The 18,165-nt window shown below is 40.0% G+C and overlaps 1 protein-coding gene and 1 pseudogene across 2 annotated transcripts; both read right to left on the bottom strand.

Annotated features, from left to right (window-relative positions):
* Positions 1-1,696: 1,696 nt before the first annotated feature.
* Positions 1,697-10,453, bottom strand: LOC128780992 (olfactory receptor 5AN6-like). Of its 2 annotated transcripts, none has more exons than XM_053924992.1 (2): positions 10,234-10,453; positions 1,697-3,881 (listed from the first exon to the last, which is right to left on the bottom strand). In XM_053924992.1, exon 2 carries the CDS (start codon positions 3,859-3,861, stop codon positions 2,926-2,928), a length of 936 nt encoding a protein of 311 aa, XP_053780967.1. In that variant the 5' UTR covers positions 3,862-3,881; positions 10,234-10,453; the 3' UTR covers positions 1,697-2,925. The 2 variants fall into 2 exon arrangements, with proteins under 2 accessions (XP_053780967.1, XP_053780968.1); XM_053924993.1 differs by having other exon boundaries at positions 1,697-3,761.
* Positions 10,454-12,227: 1,774 nt separating this feature from the next.
* Positions 12,228-13,425, bottom strand: LOC128781094 (olfactory receptor 5A1-like; annotated as a pseudogene).
* Between the last annotated feature and the right edge of the window lie 4,740 nt (positions 13,426-18,165).

Here is an 18,165-nt window from a genome sequence, read left to right as displayed (position 1 = left end):
CACCCAACTTCATAAGTCCATCACTCCTTCTCTATGTGGTTGCTACCCTCACCCCTCTTTTCTGGTATGGAATTCCCACACTTAGATCACTAATGGGATCAGCTATTTAAATATGTTCTCCAGTCCAACAAAGTCATGTATTGCTGCATAAAATCCTTCCTGAGCTTCGTGTTGACTCCCTGGATTATTCATCACAGCCACCCCAAGATAACCTTTCTATTTTAAAAAAATGTACTGTAGTTCAGTTACAGTTGTCCCTCATTTTTCCCCATTGCTCTCCCCTGCCCCATCCCACATACTCCCACAGTCAATCCCCCCACCCACTGTCAGTGCCCATGACTTTCTTTCCCCCACTATCCCCCACCCCCACCCCCTCTGGTCACTGTCAGTTTGCTCTTTATTTCCAAGTCTCTGCTTTTATTTTGCTCATTTGTTTGTTTCTTGATTAGATAACCTTTCTTGACACCCTCAACTGGATATGACTTCTCTCTCTTCTGAACTCCCATAGCTTCCCGATATGACTCACATAATGTTTATTCATCTACTTGTATTATTTCTCTTTGAGGCCTTTTAGGGTTTTTATTTCTTATGCATCTCTGTGTCCTAGTGCCTGGCATCAAATAGATGCCTAGTGACCATTTTCTGAACAAAATTGGATAACTCTTCTACAAAGGAACTTTAAAAAAAAAGCTTCATCATGATATTCACTGCAAAAGTTCAGAAGTGGGTAGTTTTACAGAGAAGCAAATTAAAATGTGCAATGAGAATATTAGTTTCCTCTTGCTGCATAAAGAATCAGTAAAAATACAGCAGCGTGAAACAACAAACATCAGTTCTCTAGGTCAGAGGTCTGAACACATGTAACTGGGCTCCCTGACTACTGTCTTCCTCCTGAACAGGGTATGGAAGGACATCAATCCCCATCTCCCTCTTCAAGCAAAATGTGACTCTTTTTTTTTTTTTGCAACATATGAGGTAGGAAGAGAGGAGATTGTAATGTTCCTTTTGTAGATGAGAAGTGATAGGTTGAAGTTAATTAGAAAGAACTTGTTGCTCACTTCAAAGAGGAACTTTCTCAAAATCACAATTTTTTATTCTTTATCCAAAGATAAAAAGGACTGAAAGACGTTGTGAACCCGCTAGATGAAGAGATGTATTGAAGAAAAGTGTTCTTATTGCCTGGGCACAAGGGGAGCTTGATGCATTCAGCCTCTCTCAGATATGCATGCCAAATATTTGAAGCAATAATCCCAGCTGAAGTGGCAATTGTTGTGGGAAAAGGAGTAGCCTTCATAGGCCACTGTGAGAGAGGGGTTAACAGTCCTCCCCTTGAGTGATGCAGGTACACCTGCATGCCTTGTCCCTCATCTGATGCTTGTTTACTAAGTCACCTCCGCAAGTGGGAGCTGAAGTCCTGTTTCCTCATCTCTAAGCTGAGGGGCTCGTAGCCAAGCTGCCATGAAGACCCATGTTTGTGAATATAAACTGAAGAGTTGTACATGCTAAATCCCTTATCATCACTACCACTAGCCACATCCACCTACTGCTCTCCTTGTCTGTTTTAACTTCTGAGTTACTCTAGTCTTGTGATGGGTCTCCCTCTACTGGCTAATGAAAGACTATCAGGATTTCACATTTTGGTGTCTCTTAAAAAAAAATACACGTGTATGAGATGTTGTTCCATTTTATTTGCCACTTTATATTAATTGGTTAATTTGGTGATCCTCATAGCCATGTAATATATTCCTGACAATCCATATATAACTCTAATCAGTACAAGTCAAGCCGTATTTCAAATGCATAAAGAGAAATGGCTGTTTGGAGGAAATCTATGGTAAATCTTTTCATTTCTATTTCTGACCAAAGAGGCTGCTGTCCTCTCCTTCTCCTTAATTCTGCATTTGGCTCAGTCCTGTTCCAAGAACACTTACTTGTCCAATAAATGTCCTGTTGATGAATGCTCTATCTGGACCATGTCATGACACTACAGGCGGGGCAATTGCAATAATCCTGGCAGTAAGACCTGGAAACAGCTCAAGTGCCCATCAGTAGATGTGAAGATGAAAAAGAGGTGGTACATTTACAGAGTGGAATAGTAGACAGGCATACAAAGGAACTGTTACCCCTTGTGACAGCGTGATTGGAACTGCAGACTATTTGGCCAAGTGCAATAAGCCAGTCAGAGAAAGACCAATACCATATGATTTCACTTCTATGTGGAATCTAATGAACAAAATAAACTGATAAACAAATTAGGACCAGAGACAGGGGCACATAGAACAGAGAGACCTCAGATGGGAGGGAAGAGCACAGAACTGGAAGAGACTAGCCAAAGAAGTAGACGTATGACCTGGCCACTGACAACCATAGGCTGAGGGCCAGTTGGGTGTGGGGGCTGGGTGGAGGGGGCAGCTCAGGGAGGCAATGGGGACATCTGTAATAACGTCAACCATTTTAAAAAAGAATCCTGCCCTACTGGTCAGTTCTAGCAGAACCTGAGATCCTAGACTGTGCAGGGGTATGAAAAAGTCAAAGAAAAATAATGAAGAAGCCTGCTGGTTTCCTGACCACCTTGGCCAGTGCTCATATCTCTCATTCTTGAAATAGTATATTTTAGGTACAGATGGAATATTGAGGGGTAAGGAGGGAATATTGAGGGGAAGGGACACAGCACCACAACTAGCTGCAACAATACTGGTGAATTGCTTGGCCTGTTAATATACTGAGTCACAAATGATCAACGTTGGACATGTGGAGCTTCCAGATACTTCTCATGCATATTTCCTATCTCAGTGCTAGTTGTGGGTTTCTAGTAGAAAATTAGAAAACTGTAATTCAGCCCACAATTAGAACAGTTGTAGGTCATTTTTTAGTTGACACTTTTCCTACCCGGGACATCTGAAGTTAATTCCACAGTTACTAACATTAAGAGAAGATTCTCTTCTTCCATCTCTTTAGGGCATCTTTGATTTCCTTGTTCCTCAGGCTGTAGATCAATGGATTCAGCATGGGGATTACAAGAGTGTATAAGATTGATGCCAACTTGTTTTGGCTTCGGGAATCTTCAGAATTAGGATACATATAAACAAAGATACCTGAGCCAAAGAAGAGGGTCACTGCAGTCAGGTGGGAAGCACAGGTGTTGAAGGCCTTGGACCTGCCTTCAGCTGAAGTGATCTTCAGAATGCTGCCAACGATATAACCATAGGATACCATAATAACCAGGGAAGATGTGAGCCCAAAGATCACTGTGAGCACAGAAATCAGGACCTGGAAAAAAAAGATGTCAGAGCAGGATAGGATTAGCAGCTGGGGCAAGTCACAAAAGAAATGGTTGATGATGTTTGGCCCACAGAAATGCAGCTGAAGTAAGGCACACAGTTGGATAGATGAGCCCAAGAATCCAGTGATGCAAGATCCTGCCACAATCTGCACACACAGTGTGGGGGACATAATGGCTGTGTAGACCAGGGGATTGCAAATGGCAACATATCGATCATAAGCCATGGCTACCAGGAGACAGCATTCACTCAGACCCAGGCCAGAGAGGAAGAAGTATTGCATGATGCACCCCATAAAGGAGATGAATGTATGAGTCTTGAAGAAGTCTGAGAGCATTCTGGGGGCAACAGTAGAAATATAGCAGATGTCCAGCAAGGACAGGTTACTGAGGAAAAAGTACATAGGTGTGTGCAGATGGGAGTCCATCCTGATGAGCATGATGAGGCCCACATTCCAGGATACTGTCATCAGGTAGATCCCTAGGAATATCGAAAAGAGGACAATGGTGAGCTTTGGAAATTCAGAGAATCCCAAGAGAATGAACTTTGTAATCACGGTACTGTTCCTTCTTCCAGTCATTGCATTGATGATTCTAGGATCTGTAAGGAGAGAAGAGAGCGAATCTCTTTAAGTCATTTGCTAACTCAGTTTCTGTTGAAATAAACCACCTTCTACCTACACTAACCACAAGAAAATATTGAGCTATTTTAGATGAACTAACCTTGGTTAACTTTGCTTCTAAGTAACTATAATGGTTTTGTGCATCCATTTTCCCACATATATAACAGTATAATTGCACTTCTCATTATTAACTCATTGGCCTCTTAAAGTACAAAAAAAAGTATATTAACATCTAGAACACCCTTCTCAAAAGATGTTTTGAAATTTTAGGATATTGTCAATGGAGCTGTAACTCCTGTGTGTAGCTTAGTGACTAAGGCCTTAGATGTCATATAGCTGCTCTTGGATTGTGGCTCTGCTGTCTGTGAGCTCTTTGACTCTGAACAGCCTGTCTAAGATCTTTCTGACTGTTACTTTATCTTTAAAATTGGGATAATAATCATAGAACCTATTTCATAGGGTTTCTTTGAGGTTAAATTAGTCCCATGATGTGCAGTGCCTGCCATGCACATAGCATTATGGGAGGTGGTGTCAGTAGGAGGTATCTTTCTAATGCAATTGTGAAGTACTCTGTTGGTGTGTGAAACACTTTTAAAGTTTCAATATTAAAGAGCTGGTCATGCAGGTACATGGTCAGACTACAGTGTGATTAAGTGATAGGTCAATAACAATCAGGTAATTAAAACATCATAATTGGAAATGAATGACAATATATACTTCTAAACTATTCACAGTTCAGATAATAAAGTATAACAGAAATGATAAAATATTTGTAACTTAAATATAGTGAGACATACTATTTATCAAATTTTATGTATTTTAAATTAAAATGGAATTGACGTATAAACATTGTATAAGTTTAAGATGTACATTATTGATTTGATACATTTATATATTGCAATATGATCTCACCATAGGTTTAGCTAACACTTTTATCACACTATATGATTATCATTTCCTTACTTCTGGGAACACTTAACAAATCTTGTAGATTTAACTAAAAATTTATGTGGAGAGATAACAGTTGTCTTAAATGCATATAAAAGATGAAATAAAGCAAGTGATCTGATTGTAATTCTTAGTTAAGAAAGAACAGATAGCTTCTAAATTATGTATGATTTCAAAATAATACAAGAAAATCAAAGTTGATTCTTGATAAATCTGATGACACCAATACAAAACAAAGAAAAACTAAAACAATGGAGAAGGAGATATAGCTCTACACCCTGGAGATGTTACTACCTGAATGGCAGTAAGTGGATACTCTAAACAATTTTATGTCAATAAATTTTAAAATTTAAATGAAATGTACAAATTTCTAGGAAAATGTAAATCCCCAAAACTGACTCAAGTAAGAATAAAATATCTGATTATTCTATAAATACTAAAATAAATTGCATCAGGAACAAATTTCTGCCTGTGAAGAACACTATAGGCCCAAAAAGTTTATTCAGCAAGTTGTACCTAGAGTTAAAGAAAAATAATAATTCCAGTAACACACAAAATTTTCAGAGTATGGAAATTTGGAATGATTTCCAACTATTTTTCTGGGATGATAAGTTAATACCAAAAAGGGAATAATAAAGGAATATTTTAACCATACCCACTTACGAACATAATAGTTAGAAATATCTTAAAAATCTTAAATTTTGACAAACTGAACCTAACAGTATATAAAAGTAATACAACATTATAAACAAGTTGGGTTTATTCCAGAAAACCACAGTTGGTATAACAATAGAAAATCAACTAATGTAATTTGCCACATTAAGAGATTAAAGAAGGAAGCAATATAATCACCTAAATAAATAAAACTAAAAAATTAATTTATTTCTTTAAAAATGGGAAAAAAGTCAAATATGTTAACTTCATAAAAAATATTTTACAACAAATCTCAGTCAATTACATCTTCAATGTTAAAATATTAAAAGCAATATCCTAATGCCAAAACAAGGAAAACATTTCTTAATTTTTAAACTAGATTTAATTCTGTCAAAAAAATGAGGAAAAAAACCTCACCATCACATGTTTTATTATTCTTTTCTTAAAGAGTCTAGTTAGTTCAAAATTAAAAGAAGACAAGAGATGTGGGTGAAGATCAAGAAAAGGGAACCATTGTACACTGTCAGACGGAATGTAAAATGGTGCGGCCACTATGGAAAATAGTGTGAAAGTTCCTCTAAAACTTATAAGTACAACTACCACATGATCCAGCAATCCCTCCTCTGAATACATACCCAAAGAGAATGAAATCGGGACTTCAGAGAGATGCTTCTGCACTCCCATGTTCACTGCAGCATTGCTCACAATGACCAGGATTTAGAAGCAACCTAAACGTCCATCAACAGATGAATGGAGACGGGAAATGTGGTATGCACATACAATGGTTTATTATTCAGTCATCGAAATAAAGGAAATTGTGCCATTTGAGACAACATCGATGAACCTGGAGAATACTATACTAAGTGAAATAAGTCCATCATAGAAGGACAAGTAGCATATGACTCCACACATAGGAGGCATCTAAAGTAGCTGGACTCATGGAAACAGAGGGTAGAATGGTGGGTGCCAGGGGTGGAGGCTAGAGAGCAATGAGGAGCTGCTGTTCAATGAGCATATAGTTCCAGTTATGCAAGATAGATGACCTCTAGAGACCTGCTGTACAACGTTGTGCCTATCGTTAACAATACTGTGTTGTGCACTTGAAAATGTATCAGGAGGGCACATCTCATATTAAGTGTTCTTGCTGCAACAGCAACTTTTTTATTTTAAAAATTAAAAAATGCTCACATATAAGAATCCAGCTGTCTTCTGTTAAGCAGACATTCATGAGATTTTCAAAACTCTAAAACAATGCTACTTTTGCATGCAATATTTTTGTTTTGCAGAATAGAGATATTGACTTGGTGCAGTTACCTTACTGAAATGATTCTTTATGTTAATACATAATCAGTGAAGTAAATAAACAGCAGAGAACCTGTAAGTGATAACTGGCCAACATCTGTCGATATTGTTTGTTGATGAGAGTTATGCATACACATTAGCAAACATACACAGGGCTAAGTTACCACCACACAGCCATGCTCAGAATGGCTATGCCCAGAATGTCATTGAATAATTCATGAGTACTTGCATAGGAAATAGCAATTTCTAGAATTCTGTAGAGAGAGAGAAAATGAAAGGTAGACAAAGCAGTGATCTGAGCCCCCTGCATTTTGCCTATTATCCTGCATCTGTTCAGGTTACACAAATTTATCCAAATGCACTCTTCAATGTCTTGCATCCCTATACTGTTGTAATATGGGGGCAGAGGATGGAATTCCCTGCATGTTTCTCTCTAGTCTTTCTGCAACTCACTCATCCTAACCTGAAAATTATCCCTCTAAAACAGAGCTTCTTAACCATGGCTGGACATTAGAATCACCTAGAACAGTGAAAAAAAACAAACCATGGATAAGGCTGCATCTCAAACCAATTATTACATCAGCATCTCTGGGGCTGGGAGCCAAGCCTCAGAATAATAAAAGTCCACAAGTGTGGTCACACTCCAGTGTGCATAAGAATCACCCTAAGGGCTCATTAATGCGCAGGTTGCTGGGCCCTACTTCTAAGAATTTCTGATATAATAGGTCTGGAGTGGAATCTGAGTTTGCATTTGTAACAGGTTCTCAGGTGATGCTATTGCAGCTGGTCTCAACACTGCACTTGGAGACCATTGTTCTGTAGAATAAATGAGTTAAGTGAGGGTTCATTACTGGAGTATAAACAACTGTTTTTGAAAGTCAACAGACTGGTTGGATGTAGCTCACATATTCTATAGGAGGAACACAGTCTTGTGCTATTGAAGGAACACCACAGTATTTGACAGAACTTCAGATTAAGCTAATGCTTCTAAGGCATAATGTTATAATTTATTTCTATTAGCCCTTTAAACTATGTGGAACTGTGATGGATTTTCTTCATGTTGGAAAGAAATCAGACTCATAGGGCTAAATGAGAATTTGAAGAGGTGATTTCATTCATTGAAATAGCATCATCCCATTTGAAGGTAGGAGCTGTGTGTGTGTTTAAAAAGTCTTCTATCATAGAATGAGAAGCAGAGTTTGAGTTTCTCTAGGCTAATAGCTTCCGTTAAAGTGGGAAAAAACAGTCAGTGTGTCTTGGGCATCACTGTTTGTCCTTATGCCATGTGCTGAACCAGACTCAGGGGCCACAGGATGCAGAAATCCTGAGACAATAAAGATGTTGGGAACTCAAGATGTTGCTTTCAGTAAAGTTGATTTACTGTAGGCCTAGCATGTAGAAAATGGTGCTGTGATTTGTAGTGTTTGGAGTGACATATTAGAAACTATTGCCCAATCTAAACTTCTTACACTAGCAAAGGAAAGGATATCTTCTTATCTTTAATAGTTATTTTCTCTTTATCACTCCTTGTAATCTGAAAGGAAGGGAGGGAAAAAGGAGGGAAGAGAGGAGGAGAGAAGAAGGAAGAAGGAAATAGTCCACATTTAAAATTCAAAGAACAAAATACCCACTTACAAACCAGGGCATGCAGAACAACAATGAGGAACACTTAGTTCATCAAGTCTTAAAGTTTGTCATATTTCAGGATTTGGTAGAGGATGGGCTAGTTCACTTGCACATTGTACCAATTAACTTCTAACTCTACCCTTACATGAATTTAGTCAGATACAAGAAGATACAACATGTGAATTAATTGTTGAATTTTACTGAAATCCTGAAGCAATAAGACATGAGGTATGACATGATTTTACCATTAAAAGGTTTGAATCTGACATGCTTTATTAATTAATTTAATTGTTTATTCTATTACAGTTGTCCCAATTTTTCCCCTTTGCTCACCTCCGCCCAGCCCAGTCTTGTGGCCCACAGTCTATCCCCTCTCTCTTGTCCATGTCCAGGAGTCATTCATACCTGTTCTTTGACTAATCTCTTCCCCTTCCTTCCACTGTTCCCCCTTCCCTACTCCCTCCTCCAGCTGTCAGTCTGTTCCATGTTTCCATGTCTCTGGTTCTGTTTTTCTCATTAGTATGTTTTGTTCACTGGATGCCAGTTATAAGTGAGGTCATATGGTATTTGTGCATCTGACAGGCTTTAGACAACTATAAGTTTCAGGATTCAGTCTCATAAATATCAATCCTTTTGGTTATCTGTTTTAATAATAGTAATAAATATTTATTGAGCACTTACTGTCTACTCATTTTTTCTAAAACATACATTAATTCACTTAATCCTCACAACAACCCAAAGATAATACGAGGTACATAAAGTTATGGTATTTTCCCAGGCTTCCAGTGCTAATGAGTGACCTACTTGGGAACCCACTCAGGTAGACTGGCTCCAGAGCTGGGCATTTAACAATCACTCCATCCTGCAAATTTACATTAAAAGTGGTTGTCTCTTCCATCTTCATTTTCCTAGTCTTTAGCATTCTAGTATTTAATTAAATTTATAGATTGTTCAAAGATTGACAAATAAATAAGAAAAGAATAAAACTAGGTCAGGGCAAAGGTTACATTGGCTCAGAATCAATTGTAGCTAATGTATGTCACACTTTTTGTCAACTATTACAATGACCAATAGCCCCCAGTCTGCAATGATGGCAGTCAAAGACAAGTTCTAAAATTTCAAAAAGCTACTAAAATTGTGTACTTATGCAAAATGACAACATCAAATTGCTTGGGAATAAAATTACATCCACTCCCTCTGGCTACTCTATTTCAGACTAAGCAAAAGTTTCAACTATCTCTGATGAACATACATGGGAAAGTAAATGAATTGCTGAGAAGCAGAGCATTTTGGCTCCACCATTTACCAACTTTATGATTTTTGGCAAATCACTTCATCTCTGTGTGACCCATTCCTTCATCTGTAAGGGGAGAATGATCATCACTTCATAGGATTTGTGTGAAGACCTATATAAGTAGGTAATACAGTGCTAGTCACAACTAAGCCATCAAATGAATTGTTGTATTAATATTGAACAATAATGATTGTATCATGAAGGTATTTCACTAACTACATGTTGCTTACAAAGGAAAAATGGATTATTTGGTGGTAAAAATTTGTGATTCCTTGGCCCAATTGGTGAGCTGTCAGCAAACATTGATGCCCTCCAATAATTTGAATCCTGTTAAAATTCAAATAACCCTATTGGGATAGGGGAGAGGGAACATGGTTAATGTGAGAAAATAAAATAGTCATTGAACCTGAATGCATGTCTCTGGGTTAAGGGCAAAGGAAAACAGGGTTGTGACAAGAAGGCAGAAAGACAAATTGAAGAAACAAAGCCATTTCTATTTTACCCACCCAGGTTTTCTTCTAGATATTCTGACGGGTATGTATTGTAGAAATCTGGGAGGTGCTGCCCCACAGATGCCTTTTGCTGTGTCTGAATCTTGACCAAACTCTGGTGTCCAGATAAGCATACAGTTTTTCCAGGAATTAGAGCATATGGACATCATATAAGCATTCAGGATGAAGACGTTTACATCCCCTAGGCTCTGTGTCTTTGGCCATGCCTTCTACTAACCACTGCTACCAGAGAAGTACTTCCAACTGAAGATTCTCTTAAATGTCTCCTTAGGGTCTGTTGTGCAGAGAGATGAGACAATTAACAGAGAGCACCATTTTTAGTTAATTACCCTCCAGAGTGACGGTTGGAAAAACCAAATAGAGAAATGCTCCCAGATGATTCCTTTTCTCCACACTCTCATGTGCTCTCCATGACCTACTTGAATCCAGTTTCATCTTCCCTTTCTAGACTTTTCAGAATCACCACATCTGGGGTGGGGGGGACTCTCACCACAGGGTGACATTATCATTCATTCTCTAAACTCGGCAACTTTGGTCATAAGAAGGAGACTTATTAATGACCACATCAGGACAATAATTAGCATTGTCCCAAGCAGACCAGGCTGCACAGTCACCCTACATTTGAGGTCTTTATCAGAACAGTCATTCACTGTGGTTTTGGTGACTATGTGCTCAGGCTCTGGAGAGAAGTACTTGGGTTGAATTCTGACTTAATAACCTTTGATTCTTTTACTTAATCTCATTGTGCCTTGGTTACTTAGTAAAATGGAGGGTATAGATAGCACAACTACCTAAAAGGTGATAGTGAACTTAAATGAAATACCTGTCCAGTGCTTGGAAGCACTTATTATTACTAATATTGTCATTATTGTAATTTCTCTATGTTTCTGCTCATATTTTTAGAAACCTGGGGTCATATTGATATCTTCTCCAATTGGGATTGAATCTTTGAGGGGTTCCTAGTACTCTCTTAATAATGTCTGTGTTGTTCTATTTGGCTTGGAAATACTTGGACTAAACAAGTTATCTATTTTCCACACACCCAATATGTGATGATGGAATGTGGACAGGATAATGGAAATAAGCACAACTCTTTAGAAAGAGAAAGAAGAGGAGACATATAATGCATGAAGATGAAAGCAAGGATGTCAGAACCATGAGGCAAGCTGAGCTCAGAATCCAGGGATACAGGAGACAGAATAAACTCTAGCATGTGAAGTAGGAAAGAACTGGGGATGGGGCGAGGACAATAAGTGAGTCAAATATCCACATAAGGCCAAGAATGAGACTGACCTAGAAAGCAGATATGCCATTAATGTTTTTAGGGCAAGCATCTCTTTCCTGACTGTTCCTTAAACCAGGTGGTCGCACCCAGTCACCTGAAGGTAAAGGCATGAAAATTAACCTTAAGACACTCCATTCCCTAGGACTTCTCACTGGGACTTTGCAGTATTGTTATCACTCTGTTTCTCTCCTATTTCTGGCCCCAGGGGACATTACAATTCCAGATGTGGGATCCTTGGCTCTTCTCACACATGGCTTCCAGGTGCCCTATGGCTCTCCTGACTCTGAGTAATCATTGCTAAACCCAGCTCACTTAGGCTTCTCAAGTTTTAATCCAGAGTCAGCCTTCCCAGTCAGTATCAACCCTTGAATTTGTATGAATCCATGGCAAGAAAAACATAAAAGTTTTCCCAAATGGTGAATGAATTGACATGAACAGTGTAACACTGTAAACATTTCTCAATTGAATGCTCATTGTCCTGGAGCCACACCCCAGTTTGTTCTAAGGCATAGTCTCCTGAACCCACCATCTGGTGCCATAAAGCTAAGGAACGTTATGAAAAAGCACATCTATTTTCTGCTGCAGGTGACCCCAATTAAAACCCTATTGATCCATGACAATAAAGGGAAGAAAACAAACTGCTGTTGAACCTAATTTAATAGGAGACATGTAAATTGGGGGTCTTATTGAAATAGCTCTTTTCATTTATTATTCAGAGTCTGTGAGTCACTTATTATTGTATTATGCCTATTTACATATTGCAAAACTTAAGGCTTTTCAACTCAAGGAACTAAATGACACATAAAATACATCTGCTTCTTCCTCTCGACTTTTTTCAACGCATCTTTGATCTCCTTGTTTTGCAAACTGTATATGATAGGGTTCAGCATGGGAATCACAGCTCCATAGAGCATGGCACCACCTTATCTCGGGCCCATGTGTATCCAGCACTAGAATACAGGTATGAGAAGCGACCAGAGCCGTAAAAGAGAATCACTGTGGTCAGATGACAGGCACAGGTGTTGAAAGCCTTCATCCGCCCGTGGGTTGAACAGATGTTCATAATTGCAGTAACAATGTAGCCATAAGAAACCAAAACTGGCTGGGGTGGGGTGCAGGGATGGGGAGAAAATGCAGACAATTGTAATTGGGTAAAATTTTTTTTTTAAAAAATGAATGACTATTCCAACCTCTGTAAAAAACGTATTTTGGAATTGTTAATAAAAAATTATCACTGAAAACAATAATAAAAAATTAAGCAATAATGCTGAAGAAAAAAAAAAAACCAGCAGGAGCTGATGTCCGACCAACTGCACACACAACAAGAAAGTTTACTACCTGGCTGAGGAAGGTACTACAACAAGACAAGACCAGCAGGGCTGGCAGGTCACAGAAAAAGTGGTTCATGACTTGTGGCCTACAGAAATGGAGATGGAATATGGAAGCGATTTGGACCAATCCCGTGAGGAATCCACCGGCACATGCTGCAAAGGCCATCACCACACAGAGTGTGGCGGATATGATGCTGGTGTAGAGCAGAGGGTCGGAGATGGCAGCATACCGGTCGTATGCCATGGCTGCCAGGAGACAGCACTCAGTGCCTCCCATCCCAATGAAGAAGAAAAGCTGAGCAGCACAACTCACAAAGGAGATGGTCTTCAGGTTTTGAAAAAGTCACAGAGCATCTTAGGAGCCACAGAGGAGGTGTATGAGATATCGACAAAGGACAAGTCACCAACGAAGAAATCCATGGGGGAATGGACTTGCGGCTCCATCCTAATCAGAAGAATAAGACCCAGGTTCCAAGCCAGTGTCATGAAATAGGTCCCCAGGCACAGCACAAAGAGGAAAATCTGCAGCTCTGGACGCTCTGAAAATCCCAAGAGGATGAAATTGGTCATCATGCTGATATTCCTTCCCATGGCCTTGTGTCCTCTTTCTGCTGCCTTCAAAGTCCCAAAGAGGGATTCCTTTGGTCAGGGAGATCCAGGTGAGGAAACCATTTCATTGTGGCATGGAATCATAGACTCCCCTGGGAGGCAAAGGTCCTACCTCTATCTGACGCAGAATTCCCCTCTACCACATTCATCAGTCTTTCACAGGGTTCATAATCACTCTTTCTTGGATGCATTTTTTTATGGAAAAGTGACATTCTCCAGAATAGCCTGACATTTTTGCATTATCTGCGTCATCACCTTCACTGTCAATGTCACCACTTTACCAAAGGAAGTTATTAATACAACCTGGACTACATACCCCCTGGTTTTCAGCTCTTCCAAGTGTTGCAATTGACTTACTGAGCCACTTGGATTTATCCTAGATACTCTGTGTCTGTTTTTTTTTTTTTTAAGGAATATGTCAAATAAATATGTCAAGAATTTAAATGCCCAGTGAGGCAATTTTGTTTTTCTATCATCATAGTTTGTTCTGTATGGAATCAAGGAGTTCTTTCTTTTTAAAGCAGTAGAGCGAAACACTTAGAGGTGTGAAAAACTAACTAGAATTCCCTTTAAAGATTACACAAAGGAGTAAAAAACTTTCAAGACTGTGAAATGCTAATGTTCATTTTGCACAAACACGATCAACTTGTCAAACACATGGCACCATGTGCTTTTGGAGCTAAATGCAGATGGTGTAGAAAGTAATACAACATTACTATTTAATTTAATATATCCCTAATACTGCATTGGGCAGACAGCAAACAGACAAATCACAGCACAGTGGGATGGGGCTCCCTGGATCCGGGATGTAGCAGGTGGAGACTCCCGAGAGGAAGAGGGGTCAAACCATGAATAAGAGGTTACCAGAATGAAAATTTGGTGTGTGAGGAAGTTGGTAGGTGGTTGGTTCAGAGAGGTTCACATTAAAGATGTAAAAATCTCGAGAGAGCATAGGGTTTGAGGAACCTTAGACAGGTCAGGGAGGTGGGAGCCCAGGAGTGTTAAGAGATGATAACAGAAGTCTGGTTTTGGAGAACCAAGATGGAGGCGTAGGTAGACACGCTGCGCCTCCTCACACAACCAGAACTGACAGAAAATCGAACAGCAAGGAAGTCCGACACCAAGTAGATAAAAAAGAAACATCCATCCAGACCGGTTGGAGGGGCGGAGAGGACTCGAGTGGCCGTGGCGGGGCTGAGACAGGCGGAGTGTGGGATGAATGGGTCAGGCAGTCTGACCACTGGCAGACCCTGGGGCCCCAGATTCGCGCAGATAAACCGAGAGGGCCAGACTCAGAGTGGCAGAGAATGGGGCAGGCAGAGCAGTGGGTAGCACCCCGCAGCACCACATTCATGCACAGATAAACCAGACAAACAGCAGGGAGCGAAGCACACCACACAACCCAGGGCTCCAGCACGGGGGAAATAAAGCCTCAAACCTCTGATTGAAAACGCCCCTGGGGGTTGGGGCGGCAGCAGGAGAGACTCCCAGCCTCACAGGAGAGGTCGTTGGAGAGACCCACAGGGGCCTAGGGCGTGCACAAGCCCACCCACTCAGGAACCAGCACCAGAGGGGCCCAGTTTGATTGTGGGTAGCAGAGTGAAAGATTGAGGTCCGGTAGAGAGTGGAGAGGGCATCATTGCTCCCTCTCAGCCCCTCCCCCATGTACAGCCTCACGGTGCAGGGACCAGCATTACCCCGCCTCCGGGAACGCCTAAGGCTCCACCCCTTAAAGTAACAGACCCACCAAGACAAAAAAAAAAAAAAAGGCCCAAATGACAGAACACTTCAAAGCTCCAGAAAAAATACAACTAAGTGAGGAAGCGATAGCCAATCTACTGGATGCACAGTTCAAAACACTGGTTATCAAGATGCTCACAGAATTGGTTGAAGCTGTTTGAAAACCAGATGAAAAAATGAAGCCTATGCTAAGAGAAACAAAGGAAAATGTACAGGGAACCAATAGTGATGCGAAGGAAACTGGGACTCAAATCAACAGTGTGTACCAGAAGGAAGAAAGAAACATCCAACCAGAAAAGAATGAAGAAACAAGAATTCGGAAAAATGAGGAGAGGCTTAGGAACCTCCAGGACATCTTGAAACGTTCCAACATCCAAATTATAGAGGTGCCAGAAGGAGAAGAGGAAGAACAAAAAATTGAAAACTTATTTGAACAAATAATGAAGGAGAACTTCCCCAGTCTGGCAAAGGAAATAGACTTCCAGGAAGTCCAGGAAGCTCAGAGAGTCTCAAAGAAGCTGGACCCAAGGAGGAACACACCAAGGCACATCATAATTACATTACCCAAGATGAAACAGGAGAGAATCTTAGAAGCAGCAAGAGAAAAGGAGACAGTTACCTACAAAGGACTTCCGATAAGACTGTAAGATGATTTCTCCAGAGAGACCTTACAGGCAAGAAGGGGCTGGCAAGAAGAATTCCAAGTCATGAAAGGCAAAGACCTACATCCAAGATTACTGTATCCAGCAAAGCTATCATTTAGAATGAAAGGGAAGATAAAGTGCTTCTCAGATAAGGTCAAGTTAAAGGAGTTCATCATCACCAAGCCATTGTTGTATGAAATGTTTAAGGGACTTATCTAAGAAAAAGAAGATTGAAAATATGAACAGTAAAAATGACAGCAAACTCACAGTTATTAACAACCACACCTAAAGCAAAAACAGAAGAAAACTAAGCAAACAACTAGAACAGGAACAGAACCATAGAGATGGAGATCACATGGAGGGTTGTCAATAGGGGAGTGGGAGGGGGAGAGGGGGGGAAGGTACAGAGAATAAGTAGCATAAATGATAGGTGGAAAATAGACAGGGGGACGTTAAGAATAATGTAGGAAATGTAGAAGCCATACAACTTATAAGTATGACCCATGGACATGAACTATAGGGGGGGAATGTGGGAGGGATGGGTTGGGCAGGATGGAGTGGAGTGAGGGGGTGGGGAAATGGGACAAATGTAATAGCATGATCAATAAATATATTTAAAAAAAGAAAGAAAATATCATGTAATGTCTACTATGTGCCACACCCTGTGCAAGGCACTGAGGTTATAATCCTTCCCCAGACTTTATGGTCAAGGATACAGAGAGAACAAGTTGGCAAGCAAAAGTAAATACAAGTGCGATAAATGTTATGAAATAAGCCAACATGTTTTATACATATTGGGAATAGCATAAGTAAGGGTCATTTCGTCACTGCAGCCATTATTATGACATACAAGTACAGGCACCTGGGTTTAGGCAGCCGGTGCAGTGGAGAGCAGACCTTGGACTGGGGATGAAGAAACCTGGGGTCAAGTCCTAGCAGTGCTGATTACCGTTTAAGTAATAAAAGTTATGTTTTTTCTCTTCAAAACGTCATGTGAGTTATTTAATTCCCACCGTCTATGAGATAGTCCTGGTATTGCCTCTGGTTTTGCAGCGGAGGGAGATTGAAGCGTGATGTGCGGGCTTGACCCAGTCCCCACAGCTAGTGAGTGCTGGTGTACAGATGAGAGACTAGCTCTGTCCGACATCAAAGCCCTGTGCTGGGTGACCCCAGATGGGAAAAGGATGTGAAAATGCTGCCAACCCCAAAGTGCTGTAAAAACATGTGCTGGTGCTTCTCAGACCATGCAAACTAACACACACCTATATCATATTCATATACTCTATGTCCATTTACATGACTTCTATATCTTCTACTTCTATATACATAGAAATACAGAGTATATGACATACTTTATATTTGTCTCCAGATAATTTAGGTCAAAATAGCCTGCATTATCTCTCCCTACAGCTTGGTTTTAACCAGAGGGGAGTGGACTTGCCTTGATATCCTGCAATTTTGCAAAAAATATTGTTTATGAAAATGTTCTGCTATTAACAAATGGAAAGAATCACATAAAATTATCATATAAAGTAAATGGTTTTCAGCTTTTATCATGTTCTTAAAATGTAGTAGAGTAGATATGATAGATTCTTGGGGTTGAAAGAGAAAAGAATTATGATAAGTCTTCCTAAAATACACATCCGATGGTAACTGTAAATATGAAAAACAAAGGTGTGGGGCCTGGGGTAACTGTCTGGCCGTGTATAGTTTCTCGTCAGAATGACTGGTGCTGTCACATCTCAAGAGAGCACTTTTGTAAAATCGACCTGTCTCACTGCAAATCATCACAGGCTTTCTTCCTGGCTTTGGAAGCAACTTTCTGAGCTTCCTAGTCCGTCTCTTGCACCCCCATCGATCTTTCACACAGCTTTACACTTCTACTTTGCTCTTCGTTATATTGTTAAACCCATCTTCGACACCTAGTTCCCTGTTTACAAAGATGCAAGTAAAATGTGAAAAGCAAACAAAAACAAAAGTTTTCTTGTCCATAGAAGAAGGGTCGAACGCTTTAACATAATAATATTCATTCAACAAATATTTATTGAGCACCGAGTATGTGCCAGACACTGGTTGAGGTGCTTGGGATACTTTAATAAAAGGAGACAAAAATTCCTACAAATCCTGGTCTTCATTAAACTTACTTGCATTGTAGTGGAGGGAGACAGACAATCGATAATCAACAAACCAATTAATTATACACACTGGTAGAAGGTGGTATTATCAAAAGGACGGGGCAGGGTTAAGGGGGACTAAGGTCTAAAAGTGGAGAGAAGATTGACTTTAAATATAATGTGCACACAGATATATGCAATTA

This window comes from Desmodus rotundus, chromosome 5, assembly GCF_022682495.2.
Source record: "Desmodus rotundus isolate HL8 chromosome 5, HLdesRot8A.1, whole genome shotgun sequence".
NCBI classification, from domain to species: domain Eukaryota; kingdom Metazoa; phylum Chordata; class Mammalia; order Chiroptera; family Phyllostomidae; genus Desmodus; species Desmodus rotundus.
This window is presented reverse-complemented; position numbering and strand designations above follow the sequence as displayed.